This window comes from Sycon ciliatum, chromosome 10 (assembly GCF_964019385.1).
Source record: "Sycon ciliatum chromosome 10, ocSycCili1.1, whole genome shotgun sequence".
NCBI lineage: Eukaryota > Metazoa > Porifera > Calcarea > Leucosolenida > Sycettidae > Sycon > Sycon ciliatum.
The window spans coordinates 4,391,650-4,407,341 of record NC_088652.1 but is presented as its reverse complement, the minus strand read 5'-3'; the positions used below and the strand labels follow the sequence as shown (position 1 = coordinate 4,407,341).

General features: G+C 50.2%; 1 protein-coding gene across 1 annotated transcript in view; it reads left to right on the top strand.

The window, feature by feature from the left end:
* LOC135825836 (uncharacterized) overlaps positions 1–11,484 on the top strand; it is a gene marked incomplete in the record, with an annotated part of 18,226 nt that extends 6,742 nt beyond the window's left edge. The window contains 4 exon segments of the mRNA XM_065338467.1: positions 3,995–4,507; positions 5,632–6,048; positions 6,649–6,802; positions 8,560–11,484. Coding sequence (XP_065194539.1) covers positions 3,995–4,507; positions 5,632–6,048; positions 6,649–6,802; positions 8,560–11,143 — 3,668 coding nt within the window.
* Positions 11,485–15,692: the final 4,208 nt, after the last annotated feature.

The window sequence follows — 15,692 nt, the reverse complement described above, 5'->3', positions numbered from 1 at the left end:
ATCTATTGAACAGAGAACACTGTTCGGTTCAGGTGTGTTGATCAGCATGGTACGGTTCAGGTGTGTTGATCAGCATGGTACGGTTCAGGTGTGTTGATCAGCATGGTACGGTTCAGGTGTGTTGATCAGCATGGTACGGTTCAGGTGTGTTGATCAGCATGGTACGGTTAAGCATGCATATTGTAATTGCAAGTGTACATAATATTGAACTTCTGGTGTCAGTGACCTGATGCGAATTCAAGGGCAGTCCTCCCGCCCTGTCACACACACGCACACACACACACACACACGCACACGCACATGTGCGCACGCATGGGTGCAAACATACACAGATACACACGCACCCACACACACACACACACGCACACACACACACACCTCAGACCTGCCCATCGCGGAAGCGATGATAGCGAACAGCTATGTTAGACATAGCAACTTGTGCTGGGATTACACCTTTCAACAGCTTGCAAGGCTGATGAATTGACCGCCACTAATTTTAGCCTGGAATCCACCACACAGCTGTTTGAAGTGGCTTTTTCTGGCCAGTGAATCCCTATTTTTCATTCTTTCATTTTTTTACATACACACACACCACACCACATACTCTGGCATACACTGGCTGTTGGTGACCACCCAGGAGAATGAAAGAAGAGCTAGGAGAATGAGAAAGAGAAGAAAGACGTGTGCGACCATAATCGTCGGGAATTGAACCTGCAACCTCTCGATTGGAAATCGACTGCACATACCACTGCACCATATGGGGACACACACACACGCACACACACACGCACGCACGCACACACACACACACACACACACACACACACACTACTACTACTACTACTACTACTACTACTACTACTACTACTACTACTACTACTACTACTACTACTACTACTACTACTTGACACAATCTTTATTAGGAAACTTGAAATGGAGATGTGAAACACAAATACAGCCATGTAGATGGAGCAGCAATGCAATACAATGTCCAAAAACTCAAGAATTCATTATCATGGGGCAATGTTGGGCAAATGTCTGTCAGGTACTATCACGCTCAGGCTGCCCGCAACCTGCACATCGTCGTGAAATTCATCCTGTTGCGGCGGTATGACGATCTTGAACCACGCAAACAGGTGACTGCCCATCGCATAAGGCAGACTGACAGCTTACAACGGAGCTGACCCATGATAACCGATACGTGTAGGTCGACGTTCTTCTCAGCAATCAGGCATGCCAGTGTCTTCAGTGCCATTGAACATTCTCTGCCAATCATGCCCGAGGTAGAAAAAACTAGCGGTGTAAACGTACCTCTGTCAACTGCTGTCACCCGCTCTCCGTACTGGCGCTTCTTCATCCGTTCATGCGTTCGGAGCTGGCTGATGACTTCCTGACGCGACAGCAAGCTTGCCTTTGGGTGTGTAACCCGGATGTCGAAAAAGGCATCTTGCTGTCTCGTCCAGAAGCCACAAGCCCGGATGTCCAGGCGGGCACCTGCCGAGCGGTTGGCTGTCCTCCCTTGGAGCCGCTCACCATCATATGGTAGTAGAGGCGGTTCTACCTCCACATCCCGGACCGCCTCACGCATCACGTCAGCCAACAAGTCCCGGATCTCATTGTGGCGTGCCATGGGGTAGCCCCCTGCCGGACACATCATCGCATGGTCTATTGTGTTTGCAGCACCACATACACAAGTCAGGGGGAGTCCGTCAGGCTGCAGGCCGTAGCGGATGCAGAACGCATCTCGGAAATCCGATTTGTTCAGCACCATCTGCATTTGGGACGATGGTTCCGCCGTTACCCAAGATGATACGCCCTTTTCCGCGGCATTCTCCACCAACAGCGCCTGTGTTGCTGTCAAATCCGGGCGCAATTCGCTAACGAGACCCGTGGCTTGGGCAGCTTTCTCTCTGCGAATACGCCCGGCCTCCTGCCGGCTGAGGGCTATTGCCTCGTTCAGCTGGTCTGTTTGAGTAGTTTCGTTGGTGCTTGTTGGATGTTCTGGTGGTCTTATGCAGGCCGCCACAGGAGCCACAATCTGTCTGGATGCAGAAAACTCTTTCTCGGCCTCCACCGAGGGCACAGGGATTGCCATGCCACCAAACCGCGCTGGTAGCGATAGCAACTTTCTCAGTGCCGACTCGTCCGAACACGAATGGCCGCTGAGCGCTGGCAGCAGCTTGTCCGTAATGGCGGCGTCGAGACGGGCCAGAAGATGCGCAGGGCAAGATAGGACGCGCAAGTGGTACCGCCACTTGGACACGAGGCCCTTTACAAACACCTCGTACGCAGCATGTGGCTGAGTGGTGGCCACCTCCGCCAGGCGATCAACCTGCAGCGTCCACTTGTCGATCAAATCTGTGATATACTCCTCACAGAAGACCGTTGTACCGAGTGCGCCGCCAAGATAACGAGCACCCTCGGTCACAACACGAATGCCCGTGTCCCTGAAAAGCTGGAGTGCCAGGGCCGAATGCTGCTCCTTGACAATTAGTGTTGTCTTGTTCGCTACTACTACTACTACTACTACTACTACTACTACTACTACTACTACTACTACTACTACTACTACTACTATGTACAGCTACCCTATCGGGCCACGCCGCTCCCAGAAGCGGGAGACAACGACAAGAAGAGAGAAGAGAAGAGAGAGAAATCGCAAAGTCAACAGTATTGGGCATGGCGTTGCAAGTCCTGTGGCCTTGAGAACCGCCTTTCGCAATGCTCGCATTCATGACGGCAGTTGTTCCTGGCTGCACGTGACATCCGTTTCGCACGGTCACAGTGATGACGGCTCAAACCAGAACGGGAGCGGAAAGATCGGCGACAAACATCACATCGAAAAGAGTCAGATTCATGGCGAATAGATACAGTAGGGACATCCGTGGACACAGGACAGCGATGCACAGCCAGTCCTCCAGCGCTCCTCAACCACCGCATGCACTTCATACATTGCCTGGCACCCTTCTGTTGTGACACAGGCAACTTCCGCTGGGCAGTGCACTTGTGTCGGGCCATGTCGTTACGGCGGCGGAAGTCTCTGGCACACAGCAAGCAGCGCAAAGGTGGAAAATCATCTGGGTGCGGTGGTGGCTTAGCAAGGAACATCCTCCAGTTCTGCCGGTCTTGGGCATTCTGAAACCAGGAGTCTACGCCAGCTGCCTTCATGTCTCTCTGGACAACATCTTCCCAGCGCCGCCGGGGACCACAAGGAGGGCGACGACCACTCAACCTTCCAAACAAAATCTGGACGGGAGCACGGTCTGCAGGCATGCGCGCGACGTGCCCGAGCCATTCCAACCGGCGACGCCGAACAAGGTCTGATACGGGTGTAGTGTCCCCCCAGCGCGCACGGAGCGTTGCCGATGAGATTTTCTCCTCCCATTGCTGACACCAAGATACACATAAGATGGAGCGAATGCACCGGTGGTGAAAGTTATCCAGCAGATCCAAGTCGTGCCGAATCGGAGCCCATGACTCAGCACCGTAGAGTAAAACCGACAGAACACAGGCTGTGTACAAATGACGCTTTGTTGCCACCGTCAAGCTGGTATCCCGGAACACTGGTAGAAGGCAGCCAAACGCCTTTGCCGCATTGGCAATCCGTCGCTGCACACACACATACACACACAAACAGACCCTGCGAGCTCGGAGTCGCTTTTCCTCCCAATCATCTTACGGATTCCAATAGCCCATGCTTGCGTCATCTATGCCATTCCGATGAACATTTTGATCTGACTCGCTTCATTCTCTCTACGGCGAATGCTTTCAGTTCTCTTCACCTCCTCTCCGCATCCAGTCACACTGTGCATGCTCAAGTCATGCACAGTAAGTGCATTCTTACTTGAGATATTCGGTACACAAATAGTCACAGATTCGCAATTTTTATAGCATGCTCCTATGAGAGCACTTCCGAGGCTCCTCCAATTGATATGTGTCACTTTGCAAACAAGCAATGTGTTATTTTGATTCAATGTTGCTATTTTCCATGCAGAACCGCTGGACACGTTTCATCCGGATTGCCACCATCGTCGCAACAGCATGTGCCAGAGTATCGGCGCGGACGGTCGCCTGGGCTGCGTGTGCACGAGCGGATACCAGCCGGACTCCAACGGCGATTGCATGAACATCAATGAATGCGCGTTCCGTAACACCACGTGCACCGGATTCGAGACGTGCGTGGACACACCTGGCAGCTACTGGTGCAGCTGCCCGGACGGGTACAAACGCGACGCATTTGGCACGTGCAAAAACGTGGACGAGTGCCAGGACCGCTCGTTGCGGCTTCCGTGTGGAGAGTCCGGAAGCTGCACGGACACAAACGGATCCTATGTGTGTTCCTGCGGCGCTGGGCTTCGTGGCTGCGGCGCTAACTGCGCTGACATTGACGAGTGTACGGAGGGTACCCACACATGCAAGCTCCCAGGGCAGTCGACAGGACACCCTGGAGCCATGTGCGTGAACACCGTCGGAGGTTTCAAGTGCAAGTGCCCGGCCGGTTATAGCGGTGAGTTTCGTTTGTACAGTCCATTTCAAAACTATAGACGCGTACCTAGGCAAAAACCGTTATGCCAGCATCTATACCACATAAAATCTGTGATCACTTTGTGCATAATTTTTTCCAAATTGGGGATCTGTTATCCAATCGTTTAGAAACTATAATGAGAGTAATTGTGGAGCAGTCCTGAGCAATATTAACTATTCTCAAAAAGGTCCAGCCAAATTTGAAATATTTCAAAAACCCTACGCGTCTATAGTTTTGAAATGGTCTGTAGTACGTTGCATTTTGACCTCGCTCGTTCCTCATTTCGTTTGTTCATTTGTCGTAGGCGAAGGCTAGCCAAGCTTGCTTGGTGATGCCAATGTGAACAACCTTACAATAATATTATAAACCTGTCAATTTTAGGATATCGTTATACTTGCGATTCGTTAGGATGATAGGTTTTACAGTACATGTCATGTTTGTGACCAAATGAAGCCAACCCAGGCTTTCTCACTCCCTTTGCTCTCTGTCTGTCCCTGTCTCTGTCTCTCTCCCTGCCTGTCCCCTTCCTGTTTCTCTCTCTCTCTCCCTCCCTCCCTCTCTCTCCTTCTCTCTCTCTCCTTCTCTCTCTCTCTCTCTCTCTCTCTCTTCTCTCTCTCTCTCTCTCTCTCTCTCTCTCTCTCTCTCTCTCTCTCTCTCTCTCTCTCTCTCTCTCTCTCTCTCTCTCTCCCTCTCTCCCTCTCTCTCTTTCTCTCTCTCTCTCTCTCTCTCTCTCTCTCTCTCTCTCTCTCTCTCTCTCTCTCTCTCTCTCTCTCTCTCTCTCTCTCTCTCCCTCTCCCTATCTCTCCCTCTCTCTCCCTCTCTCCCTCCCTCTCTCCCTCCCTCCCTCCCTCTCTCCCTCTCCCTCTCTCTCTCTCTCTCTCTCTCTCTCTCTCTCTCTCTCTCTCTCTCTCTCTCTCTCTCTCTCTCTCTCTCTCTCTCTCTCTCTCTCTCTCTCTCTCTCTCTCTCTCTCTCTCTCTCTCTCTCTCTCTCTCTCTCTCTCTCTCTCTCTCTCTCTCTCTCTCTCTCTCTCTCTCTCTCTCTCTCTCTCTCTCTCTCTCTCTCCCGTCTATCTCACTGTGTACTGATAACCTTTGCTCAATCTCAGGCAATGGAGTGACTTGTGCTGACATTGATGAGTGCAGCAGCAGTCTTGGAGCGTCCGCCTGCTTGCTCACGCCATGCACCAACACCATTGGCAGTTTCTTCTGCTCATGCCATGACGGCTACACACGAGTGGACGGCGCGTGCGTAGACCAAGACGAATGCGCGGCATCGGACAATGTGTGCGGCAACGCGATGACGACGTGTGTGAACACAAACGGGTCGTTCGTCTGCAAGTGCGACGTCGGGTTTACGTTGAGGAACGGCATTTGCGTAAATGTTGATGAATGTGTGTTGGGCACGCACGAGTGTCATCGGCATCACGGTTTGTGTACGGACACGAACGGCTCTTACACGTGTGCCTGTTCGGCGGCCTTCGAGGGAGACGGGCGGACAAGCTGTCAGTTCTCCCAGGGATCCAGTGAGTTTCTGTTACGTGTGTGTGTGGGGGGGGGGGGGCTGTATGTGTGGGTCCGTGGGGAGGGGGGGGGGGCTTTGTGTGGGGGGACTGCATGTGTGGGTGTGTGTACGTGTATGCCGTCAATCCTTTTTCTGCATCTTGTTCTCATCCACTTACTGAGGTGTGGTGAGCTCATAGGTGTGATCATTTCCAAGTCCACCCAGAGTTTGGGGATTTTAAGGTGTTAGGCAGTTCAATAGCCAATTGAGTCATCTTTCCAAGATTGCTTTAAAGTCTCTCTACCCTCTCCTGGAGAGACCCACGTGACCAGTTTTGGCAGTGAGCAAGTTCTGTATAAGTGTGTGCACGTGTGGGTGGTTGGGTGTGTGTGTATGTGTGTATGCGTGCGCGCGCGCGTGTGTGTGTGTGTCAGTTTGTCAATGTGTCGCTGTATATATCTCACTGTGTGTGTGTACCTGTGTGCGTATGTGTACGTGTATGTACGTGTGTGTGTGTGCGCACGTGTGCACCTGCATGTGCCGTATCCATTACGCTCGTCTGTACGCGCAATTATTCTGCTGCTGTTTTTTCCCCCTGACTTTTGCTTTCTGATTGGCGCAGGCCAAAACCGCACCGTCATCAATTGGTTCCTCGTACTCGTGGTTGCCGGTCTCTTGCTGATTGTCATCGGCTTGATTATTGCCATCATTTACGTTCGGCGGGAGAAACAGAAGCAAGTCGTGCGCTTGCAGCAGATCAAACCGCGTAAAGCCAAGTAAGTGATAGCGCTTCCCGAAGTTGTTTATCAAACTTTGATACGCAGGCGTCACCATTTGTTTAAAGGTGCTTTGTCTCGCACTCGTACCTTTGGTTATCGGGACGCGGACGTTACGGGCACTCTGGTCTACCGGGGCACCCTTTTCGACGTGACTCAGTGGATATCTTACTACTCTTTGCCACTTGTCATGGAAATCGTGACGTCACGTGCCATATCTATGGCCTTTGCCCACCATCGAAATGCGTTTGAGTCAGAGTTACGGACACTTCAAAGGTACGTGTGGCCAGTGCCCGGTCCCGCGGCGTTCGGATAAGCGCGGTGTGAGTGTATTTGTGTATTTATTGAATTTTATTCTTAGACAAAGTGGCTGAAGTCCTTGCTGCAACTAGTGCTCAATACCCGAACACGGGCAGAGCGTTCTACGCAAGGCAGAACCACAGAGACCAAAAATCTTTCTTGTAACTCCGAGTTTCGTGTTAAAAAAAACCCACATCAGACTATAATAAATATTTTTTCAACATCTATCCACAGTCAGGTGGCACTAGCCAATGAAAAGGTGATGTGGGCGATAGCCAGCCCAGCCTTTTTGTTTCCATTTTTGTTTGGGGAGTTGTTTTGGCAATCAAACGTCAGCAGCAACATCAGGATTCTCAAAGGCCCATTCATAATACAATCATTCCTCTTTAGGGTGAATACCAGCGGACGGATGGTAACCGTTTGCAATATCAATGTCCGCATCTGGAGTTTGCATCTTATTTCACCTTGCATGGTCGTCCCTACTAACCAAGCTGTTGGCTAGAGGTGATTTGCCTGTGTTGCCAATGTCATTTCTCCTGGCAATGTTTGACCCATATTTGGATGAAAGTCTTGAATGGACCCGGAAGTCAGATTCAAGCCAGATTTTGAATGCGAAATTTTGTCTGAAGTTGCCACTGGACTTATTGATATGGGTGAGGTTGGCAGTGAGATCCCGAGTTCGAGTACTCTGTTTTCCTCCGATCGAAAATTCGAGTATTCGAATGCTCTTCATCTCCTAAAAATTGTACACCAAGGTCCTTTTAAAAATGACATGATACAACCCTGATTGAGCGGATTGGCAGTCTTTTTTTTCTTTTTCCGTTTATTGGTTGGTGGGTCATTTGGTCTCTCTCTACTGGTGTAGGAATGTTAAAACCACATCATCTGCACACCAATATCTGCTGACAGCTGCTCTGAAATTGCAGATTTCTGTGCTAAATGCATGTACAGTCAGACCTCGCGTATCCGGTCCTCTTTTACTCGGATCCCTCGCCATCCGGAAAAAAAATCGTTGGTCACTGATTTACAGCATATGCCATGCATACATACAGCATGTGTGTTCGATTATCCGGTTCCCTCGCCTATCCGGATATTTTGTGGAAAACGAATGTGTGCGGTTAAGTGAGGTCTGACTGTACTTTGTAAGACCCAATACTCTCTGCTTCTGGTTTATTCCGAGAACAATATTTTTTTTGGGAAAAAACGAGCTAGTACTCGAATATTCAGTATGATTGTTTCACCTCTACTTTTTTATCGCACTTATCTCAAAATCTCATTTTTTCCCAAATTTGGCGCTTACAGAGTTTTGCCTTCAACCTCTTCAAGCTCTTTTCCGAGAGTGAAGAGGCTACAAGCACAACACTGGACTTGAGAAAGTCGTGGATTAAAACGCCTGTTGGTCTAACGGGGATTTCCCTGCTTTCTGTTTTTGCATTTGTTCTCCCCGGTTCCTGTAGGCCTGTGAATAAAACTATGAGCACTGTTGCACTGGTCAACAAGGAGTCGGGCGAGTCCATTTACAAGAAACCAGCGTTCTATAACATGTTCAAGAGAAAGCGTCTCAGCGGCGACGATGACCCCGACTACACCGGTTTCAAGTCCCGACCGGCGGGCGTGCAGGACGAGATCGTCTTGGACCCGACGGGCGACGGCGGCGACATGCAGCAGGACAGTTACGGCAAGGTGTCGGCGTCCGCGCATACGCTCATGGACACGGCGATGACGTTCAACAGCGAGTCCGTTCACACCATGGACAGCTACACCAGCGACTCCATACTGAGCCCCGGCAACAGCAGGCATCGTGGCCAGGCAAACGTGAAACGCACCGTGTCTACGGCCCTGGCCGCCATTCGCCGCACCGACCGCTCCGACGACATGACCGAAGAGGACGAGATGCAGGCGCGTATGGACATGATGGAGAACGGCATTTTGGCGCCCATCGCGCCGGGCCAGGTCATTCTGGAGGAGCCGCTGCTTCGCGAGCAGGTGTTCACGATGAACGATGGCAGTGTCATCCCCGTCTCGCTGTTCAACACTAAGATTGACAAGAAGGACATGCTCTTCACCATGGTTGGGTGCGATGCCGACGGACAGTTGGCCCTGTTCAACGCCAAGACGTCCGGCCTGATTGCCGTGGCGACGGCGAGCGATGCCACCCGCACGCTCAAGTTCACCGCGCGCAAGATGGACAGTCGCATCAAGCAGGCGCGCAGCATCGTCTCCACCGCCTGCAGGCGCGTGAGCCTGGACGTGGACCTCAAGAACATCAAGTCGCTGATGCGCGCACCCAACGGGGAGCTGGTGTTCTCCACTGACAGCGGCTTCGTCGTGCCCACCACGGTCTTCCAGGTGAATATCAACGACAAGCAGGCATCGCGCTACGCCGTGGCCACGACCGCCAACGGCAAGTCGTTTGTCCTGGTCGACCTCGACGAATCGGACGTTCTGGACACGGTGGGTGTGTCTGTTGCAATGGCCGGCATCGGTAACGCGCAGCAAGCGGAACACGATGAAGCGGGTCCAGTCGACGGCACCGCCAAGACGTTTGCGACGCGAACAGGTAGTATGACGAATAGCGAGGCCGAAATGTATAGCTCGGTGTACGCTCTCTGGGACGACAACAAGAAAGAGGTCAGAAAGTACCTGCCGGCCGTGAACGAGTTTGGCGAGACCGTGTTCAGAGACGAGAGCGGATTCTCAATCCCGCTGAGCCTGTTTGGCGTTCAGCTGAGCAGCAAGGACCTGTCATCATCGTTCGTGATGAGAGCCGGTAACGACTCGCTGGCTTTGTACAAGGCTGCCAACCAGCCGGCACTGGCCAGCATCGACAGCAAAGTTCTCCATCAGTACTTATCCACACAGCAACAGGCAGCAGGCCAACCGTGCACGGTGATCAAGGGCCTGAACGGCGCGCCGTCCTTCATCGAGAACACTACCGGTACCGCAGTGCCGCTTTCCCTGTTCGGCGTTCCCCTCGGTGCCCAGGAGCTTGCCACGTGTCGCGTCGTCAAGACTGCCAACGGCTCATTCGAGCTCTACATAGCCGACAGCCCGACACCTGCTGGCAAGCTCGACTGGAGTAGAGTGCAGCAGTACCTCAGCAAGCCCTCGCCGCCAGTCAACACGGCCAGAGTCGGCAACGTGAAGCGCGACGAAACCGGCGCGGCAATCTTCCTCTCGCCCAACCACTGCATCAGCGTGCCAGTCTGCGTGTTTGGCGTGCAGATGGACGCGCAGGCGGCCACTAGCCGCTATGATGTCACCGTCGCCGAGAACGGCATGGCGGCGCTCTTCGACCTGACCACGTCTGAGGTGCTTGCCGTCGTCGACATGTCCATTGTTATGGCAACCGGAGCAACGACGGCCACTCGTCAACAGATTGACAAGAAACTTGCACACACCGTCACCATGGCGACCACAGAGGACTTCGGTGAGGAATACTCCACGATTGCGTACGCGCCGCACCAGCAGGGCCACTCGAAGGGACTGCAGGCAGACAGGAACCAGGACGCCACGGGCCGCGCTCAGGAAGCGTGGGTGGCCATCGACGAGGACGGATCTGAGGAGTACTCGTCCGTCACTCAGAGTGCTCCGCGACGCGTCAAGGCTAAACGCGACGGTGGTGCTGGCACCGATCTGGCATTCATGTCCGCTGCGGTGAGCAGTGAAGACGGCACTGGCGATTCCATCTACGACGCTGTCAAGACGACAGACATTCGCTTCGCTTCCCTGGCAGCCACGGCAACGCGTGTGGAGAAGAAGTCCGCCAGTCGCCAGAAGGGCCCTGTTCGCCAGTTGGCCAGGCAGGTGACACGCTCCTCGTTCTATGGAACGCGTCGCCGCAATACGGAGGAGAGCAACTACGGGTACGCGGCCTTCAACACGCTGGTCGACCAGGCGGAGAAGCCCGCCGAGGCTGCCCTCAGGACTGTGACCCCACTCGAAGCGGAGAACCCATACGCGCTCAACGAGTCGCTGACGGAAAGGATGTACGAGTCGCGTGGCGCCATGATCAAGCAGCAGGTCCCACTGGGCCCCTGAGCACAGCTGTGCCGCTTGTTCGGCTGCCTGTGGTGTCAGTCCCAGGGCAGAAACAACCCAGGCTGCGGCCAACCTACCACCTCTGCATTCTAACTTCACATGAGCTGCCGAAAGGGAGCACACTCGTCTGAATTTTTTGCTCCAATCATAATTTTCCACTTGCGAGAACCATGGCTTATGGTAATATAAATGTACAAGATTATTTATCGTCTACACATTATTTTGGTCATGAATGACACATTATTTTTGTTCAATATCTCAACTTTGATCAATTGTAATCCTGGTTGATGGCTGTGCTTCCTCCTATGTTCATTGGATGACACTATAAGAACCATTGCCGAGACCCGCGTGTTGTGCACTTGGAGGTGTTCATGTCTGTCTGTCTGTCTGCCTTCGATTCACCACTGGTGTCTTGGCCGATAACAGAGCGACAAGGAATTCGGCCCGACGGCCATGTGTGGGAAATGATAACAGTGAATGTCAGCAGAAAAATTGGCAGAATTCGCTGCTGATACGTTTCATACATGTTTGCTATTTAGTATGGATAAAGGAGTGGAGCAGAATTCAAGGAAGTTCCTGCCATACGGTTTGCATGGTTCTGCCAACTTCACTATGTTCCTCAAGCAGAATGTGAATATTTTTTTAATCTTTATTATCCGCCACACGTGTACAGGCTATGTAGATATGTGGCACTGACGTTTGTCCATACCCGAGTATGCACTTGTAGCAGGGAGTCGTAAAATACCGACTCCCTGACTTGTAGTATGTAAACTATACATTATAGTAACTGAGTACAAGTACTCTTTCAATATAGGAAACAAAAGCCGAGCTTTGTCTGTCATGATTGACCTAGTGTGAAGCCAATCTCAGATTTACAAGTACATGTATCACGGCGAACCAAAGCAAGTGTTCAATCTCTTTTAAAAATGAGTCAAATTAGCAGTCAATATAGCCCTTTAAGTTACCGTATTATCATTCAAAAAATAATGTGCTCAGTCTCCATTATAAGCACACCGTGTAAATTCATTATCTGTACCGGCGAAAAAACCCTGAAATGTGTATGAATTTGGCATGGCAACATGCCTCTGAAATGAGGTTGAAATAATAATGGAACAGTCTCCAATAAAGGAACGTCTCCATTAATAGCACGGGGCGGAGGTACATTGAAAAAATGAAGGACCGTGCTTATATTAGAGATAATACGGTAATAATATCTCTCTCTTATCATGCATTTCAAAATTATGTGAACGAATATTTTATGATCAGTTGTATAGCCATGTTGCCCCTGCCATTCACCCTGCTCAGTCTGGCTTTCGTCGTGGAGACTCAACTTCACTGCAGCTGACTCGCCTTGTACAGGACATCATCGGAGCAAGAGCAGAAAAGCTGTACACGGGCATTTGCTTCTTCGATCTTGCCAAGGCGTTCGACACAGTGTTGCATAGAGGTCTCTTGAGGAAGCTTCAAGTCATATTTAACATCTCTGACACACCGTTGAAGTGGATAGAGAGCTATCTTTCTGGGAGAAGCCAGTTTGTGTCCGTGTCGGGAGCAGACTCTCCAAAGCTACCCGTGCTGTCGGGGGTGCCTCAGGGCTCAATTCTTGGACCAATGCTTTTTGTTTTGTATGTTTAAAATGATCTACCAAGTCATGTTTCTGGAATGTCATTGTTTGCTGACGATACAGCTGCTTGGCGCCACTGTAAAACTGTCAAACAGCTTGAGTCAGAGGTGCAAGACGCGATAAATATGATTGTCACCTGGATGTCCAGTTGGAGGCTTCAGGCAAACGTTTCAAAAACCAGAGTACTGTTTCTAACAGATTCTGCCTCAATGTTTAAGTTCACCTTTCCCAATTCACCCACAGAAATTCAGACGGTAAAGGAGCACAAACACCTAGGGGTAATGTTCGATTCATCCATGTCCTGGTCGGCTCATGTAGATTACATTTGTAATAAAGTCAGCCGTGCTCTTGGCTATATTAAAAGTCATTGTAAACATCTCTCTATTCCGTGCCGTTCCGCTATATATAAAATTTATCTCCTTCCATTGTTTGAATATGCTGCCACAGCCTGGTGTGGCCTAGCTAAGGTCTTATCCGATTCCATTGAAGTTCATCATAAGAAAGTTTTAAAAATTTTGTTCTCGAAGAAACCTTCCTTTCCCTCCAATGAGTTGTACTTATTAGCTCAGACTACTCCGTTAGAGCAACGTCGACTAACTTGCCTCTGTATATTGGTTCATCGAATGCTCTTGGGTTGTGTTCCTGAACATATAAAGCCTTATAACTGGTTTGTTTCGGGCCGCTCAACCAGAAACAAAGTGTCTCTTCCCAAGGCCAAGTCAACGCAATTCACAAGATCGCCATTCTTCCAGGCCTACTGTGCATGGCTACAACTTCCCGACTCAGAGAAGACTTCTGCATCATTGAAAGAATTTAAAGTGAATCTGAGGACCTGCTGATGACTGAGTGCACCATAATAATAATACTTGCAAGTAAAAACTAATCAATGTAGCTTTTCGGCTGTTTCCTTTTCATGTATATAATCTTCTCCTTCTTTTACCATGGTTGGCTATCACCCACATCTTCCCGTTTTGGCTGTCATCGGAAGCCATAAGATGTTGAATAAATAAATAAATAACGGAGTGAGATAATAAATCAGGAATACAGTGCGTATCGGTTATAGCGTGGTCATGTAAAAGAATATACTGTCTACAAGAATGAACTCTCATGTTTTCATAATCATAACATGGATTTCAAGTGCACATTTATTCTTACAAGCAATTTTATCGTGAAAAGAATTCGGGTGGACACACCCATTCCCATGGCGCTGCATATCACATCCGAACCAGTTCCGTTATTTTACAACGTTTCGGCACTTGGCCATCGTCAGGTAATAACAATGAATACCGTGGAAGCCACACAAGAGCAGTATATAAGCAGAGTGTAGCGCCAAAAAAGATGCGAATTATGTCACCTAGTATGACAGAGAGAGAGAAAAGGCGCAACTAGCACATCACGGAGGAGAAGCAGCAGAAGGTAGCGCGCATTGTGCTCTGTACAAAGCGTACAAAGCGTTTCAGCTGCGGCCGCGAGGGCCTAGGGCCCAGCCAAACGCGCGCAACGGTACATGTGTACAGCCTCTTTTACGGGCAAAATAAACACAATTAATATTTTTCCCAAGTGTTCCAAAAAACGTCAACTCAAAGTCCTAGAAAGAAAAAAAAGGCAGAAATACGCAAAAACAAAACCACAACAGCATAACAATGTACATACCTACATGTACTCCCCTCGTCAGACAGCACTTCAGTATCTCCCAGTAAACAAAGTCACAGCCCCTACTCCCCACTTCCGCTGCATAGTTCGCTGAGCATCCCATTGCTTGGTAAGTTGCTAATCCCTTCCCATTTTGTGTACGTGGTCTTCATTTTCTTTTTTCTCTTCTTCCTTGGTTGGTCTCACCCTCACCCCAATTCAATTGTCTTGACATGCCACGAGGTGCAGAAATAAATAAAATAATAATAAATAAACAGCAGCAAGTAACAGCTCAACTTCAAGTCAATAATCCAGTCACTGATACCGCTCGGTTGATAAATAATTATGGTGGTAAAAACACGCGGTAAATACACGCCTGCCCACACACGCTCTCTAAGCTGCAAAGTTCTGGCACAGAGCTCTCCTTCTCACCACCACCACCACCATCAGTTCGCGCCTGGCGCCTAGTCGATGCATGGTTGGCGGTATCCGACATGATTGATTGATTGATTTTATTTTACTTCGCAAGTTCAAACGGCTTCCTGGCCCAGTTATATGAAAGCGAAGGATAGAATTTGCCAAAATCCTAATGAGCAACAGCATAGGCGATATTATCATAGAAGTGGAGTACTATGCGAGCGAGAATACTGAGAAGAAAAGGAACATGTCAAAACCTGATGAAACACAACCTATTCCAGGCATACATAAGGAAGGCAGGCTAGTCCAGGCATACATAAGGAAGGCAGGCTAGCTTAAAATCTTGCAATCTGGATACGGTGCGCACCTCTCTAGGCAAACTGTTCCACAGCAATGCTCCTGCGGTGGCGAATCTCGTTTGGCCACACCGACTGCGAGCTGGCTGGCTGAGCAGACCATTGGCATGCTGATGGCGCGTACTTCTGCCGCTGCATGCTGCTGGTTTGAGAAGCTGGGCTAGAGCAAGGCTAGTGGAGTCATTTAGACACCGCCAGATGAAGATCAGGAGCTTTTGCTTAAAAATTTCAGTGACGCGGTAAATCGAGTTGGCAGCCAGGAGAGGCTGCATCGCGGAACATGGCGGGCTGCCATCAATGCATCGGATCGCCCGGTTTTCCATGGTGTCTTACACACACGTAAAGTACCCACGGATTATCATTATTATTATTATTATTATACGCATTCCCGCGTTGAAGTGTAGCAGCAGTATGCTGCGTCCACAGCTTTGCTTATGCAGAATGGCTTGAGTGAGAGGAGAGGGGAGAGAAAGCAACAAGGCAACCAACATCTATGAAATTGGTCACAATAACATGAAGA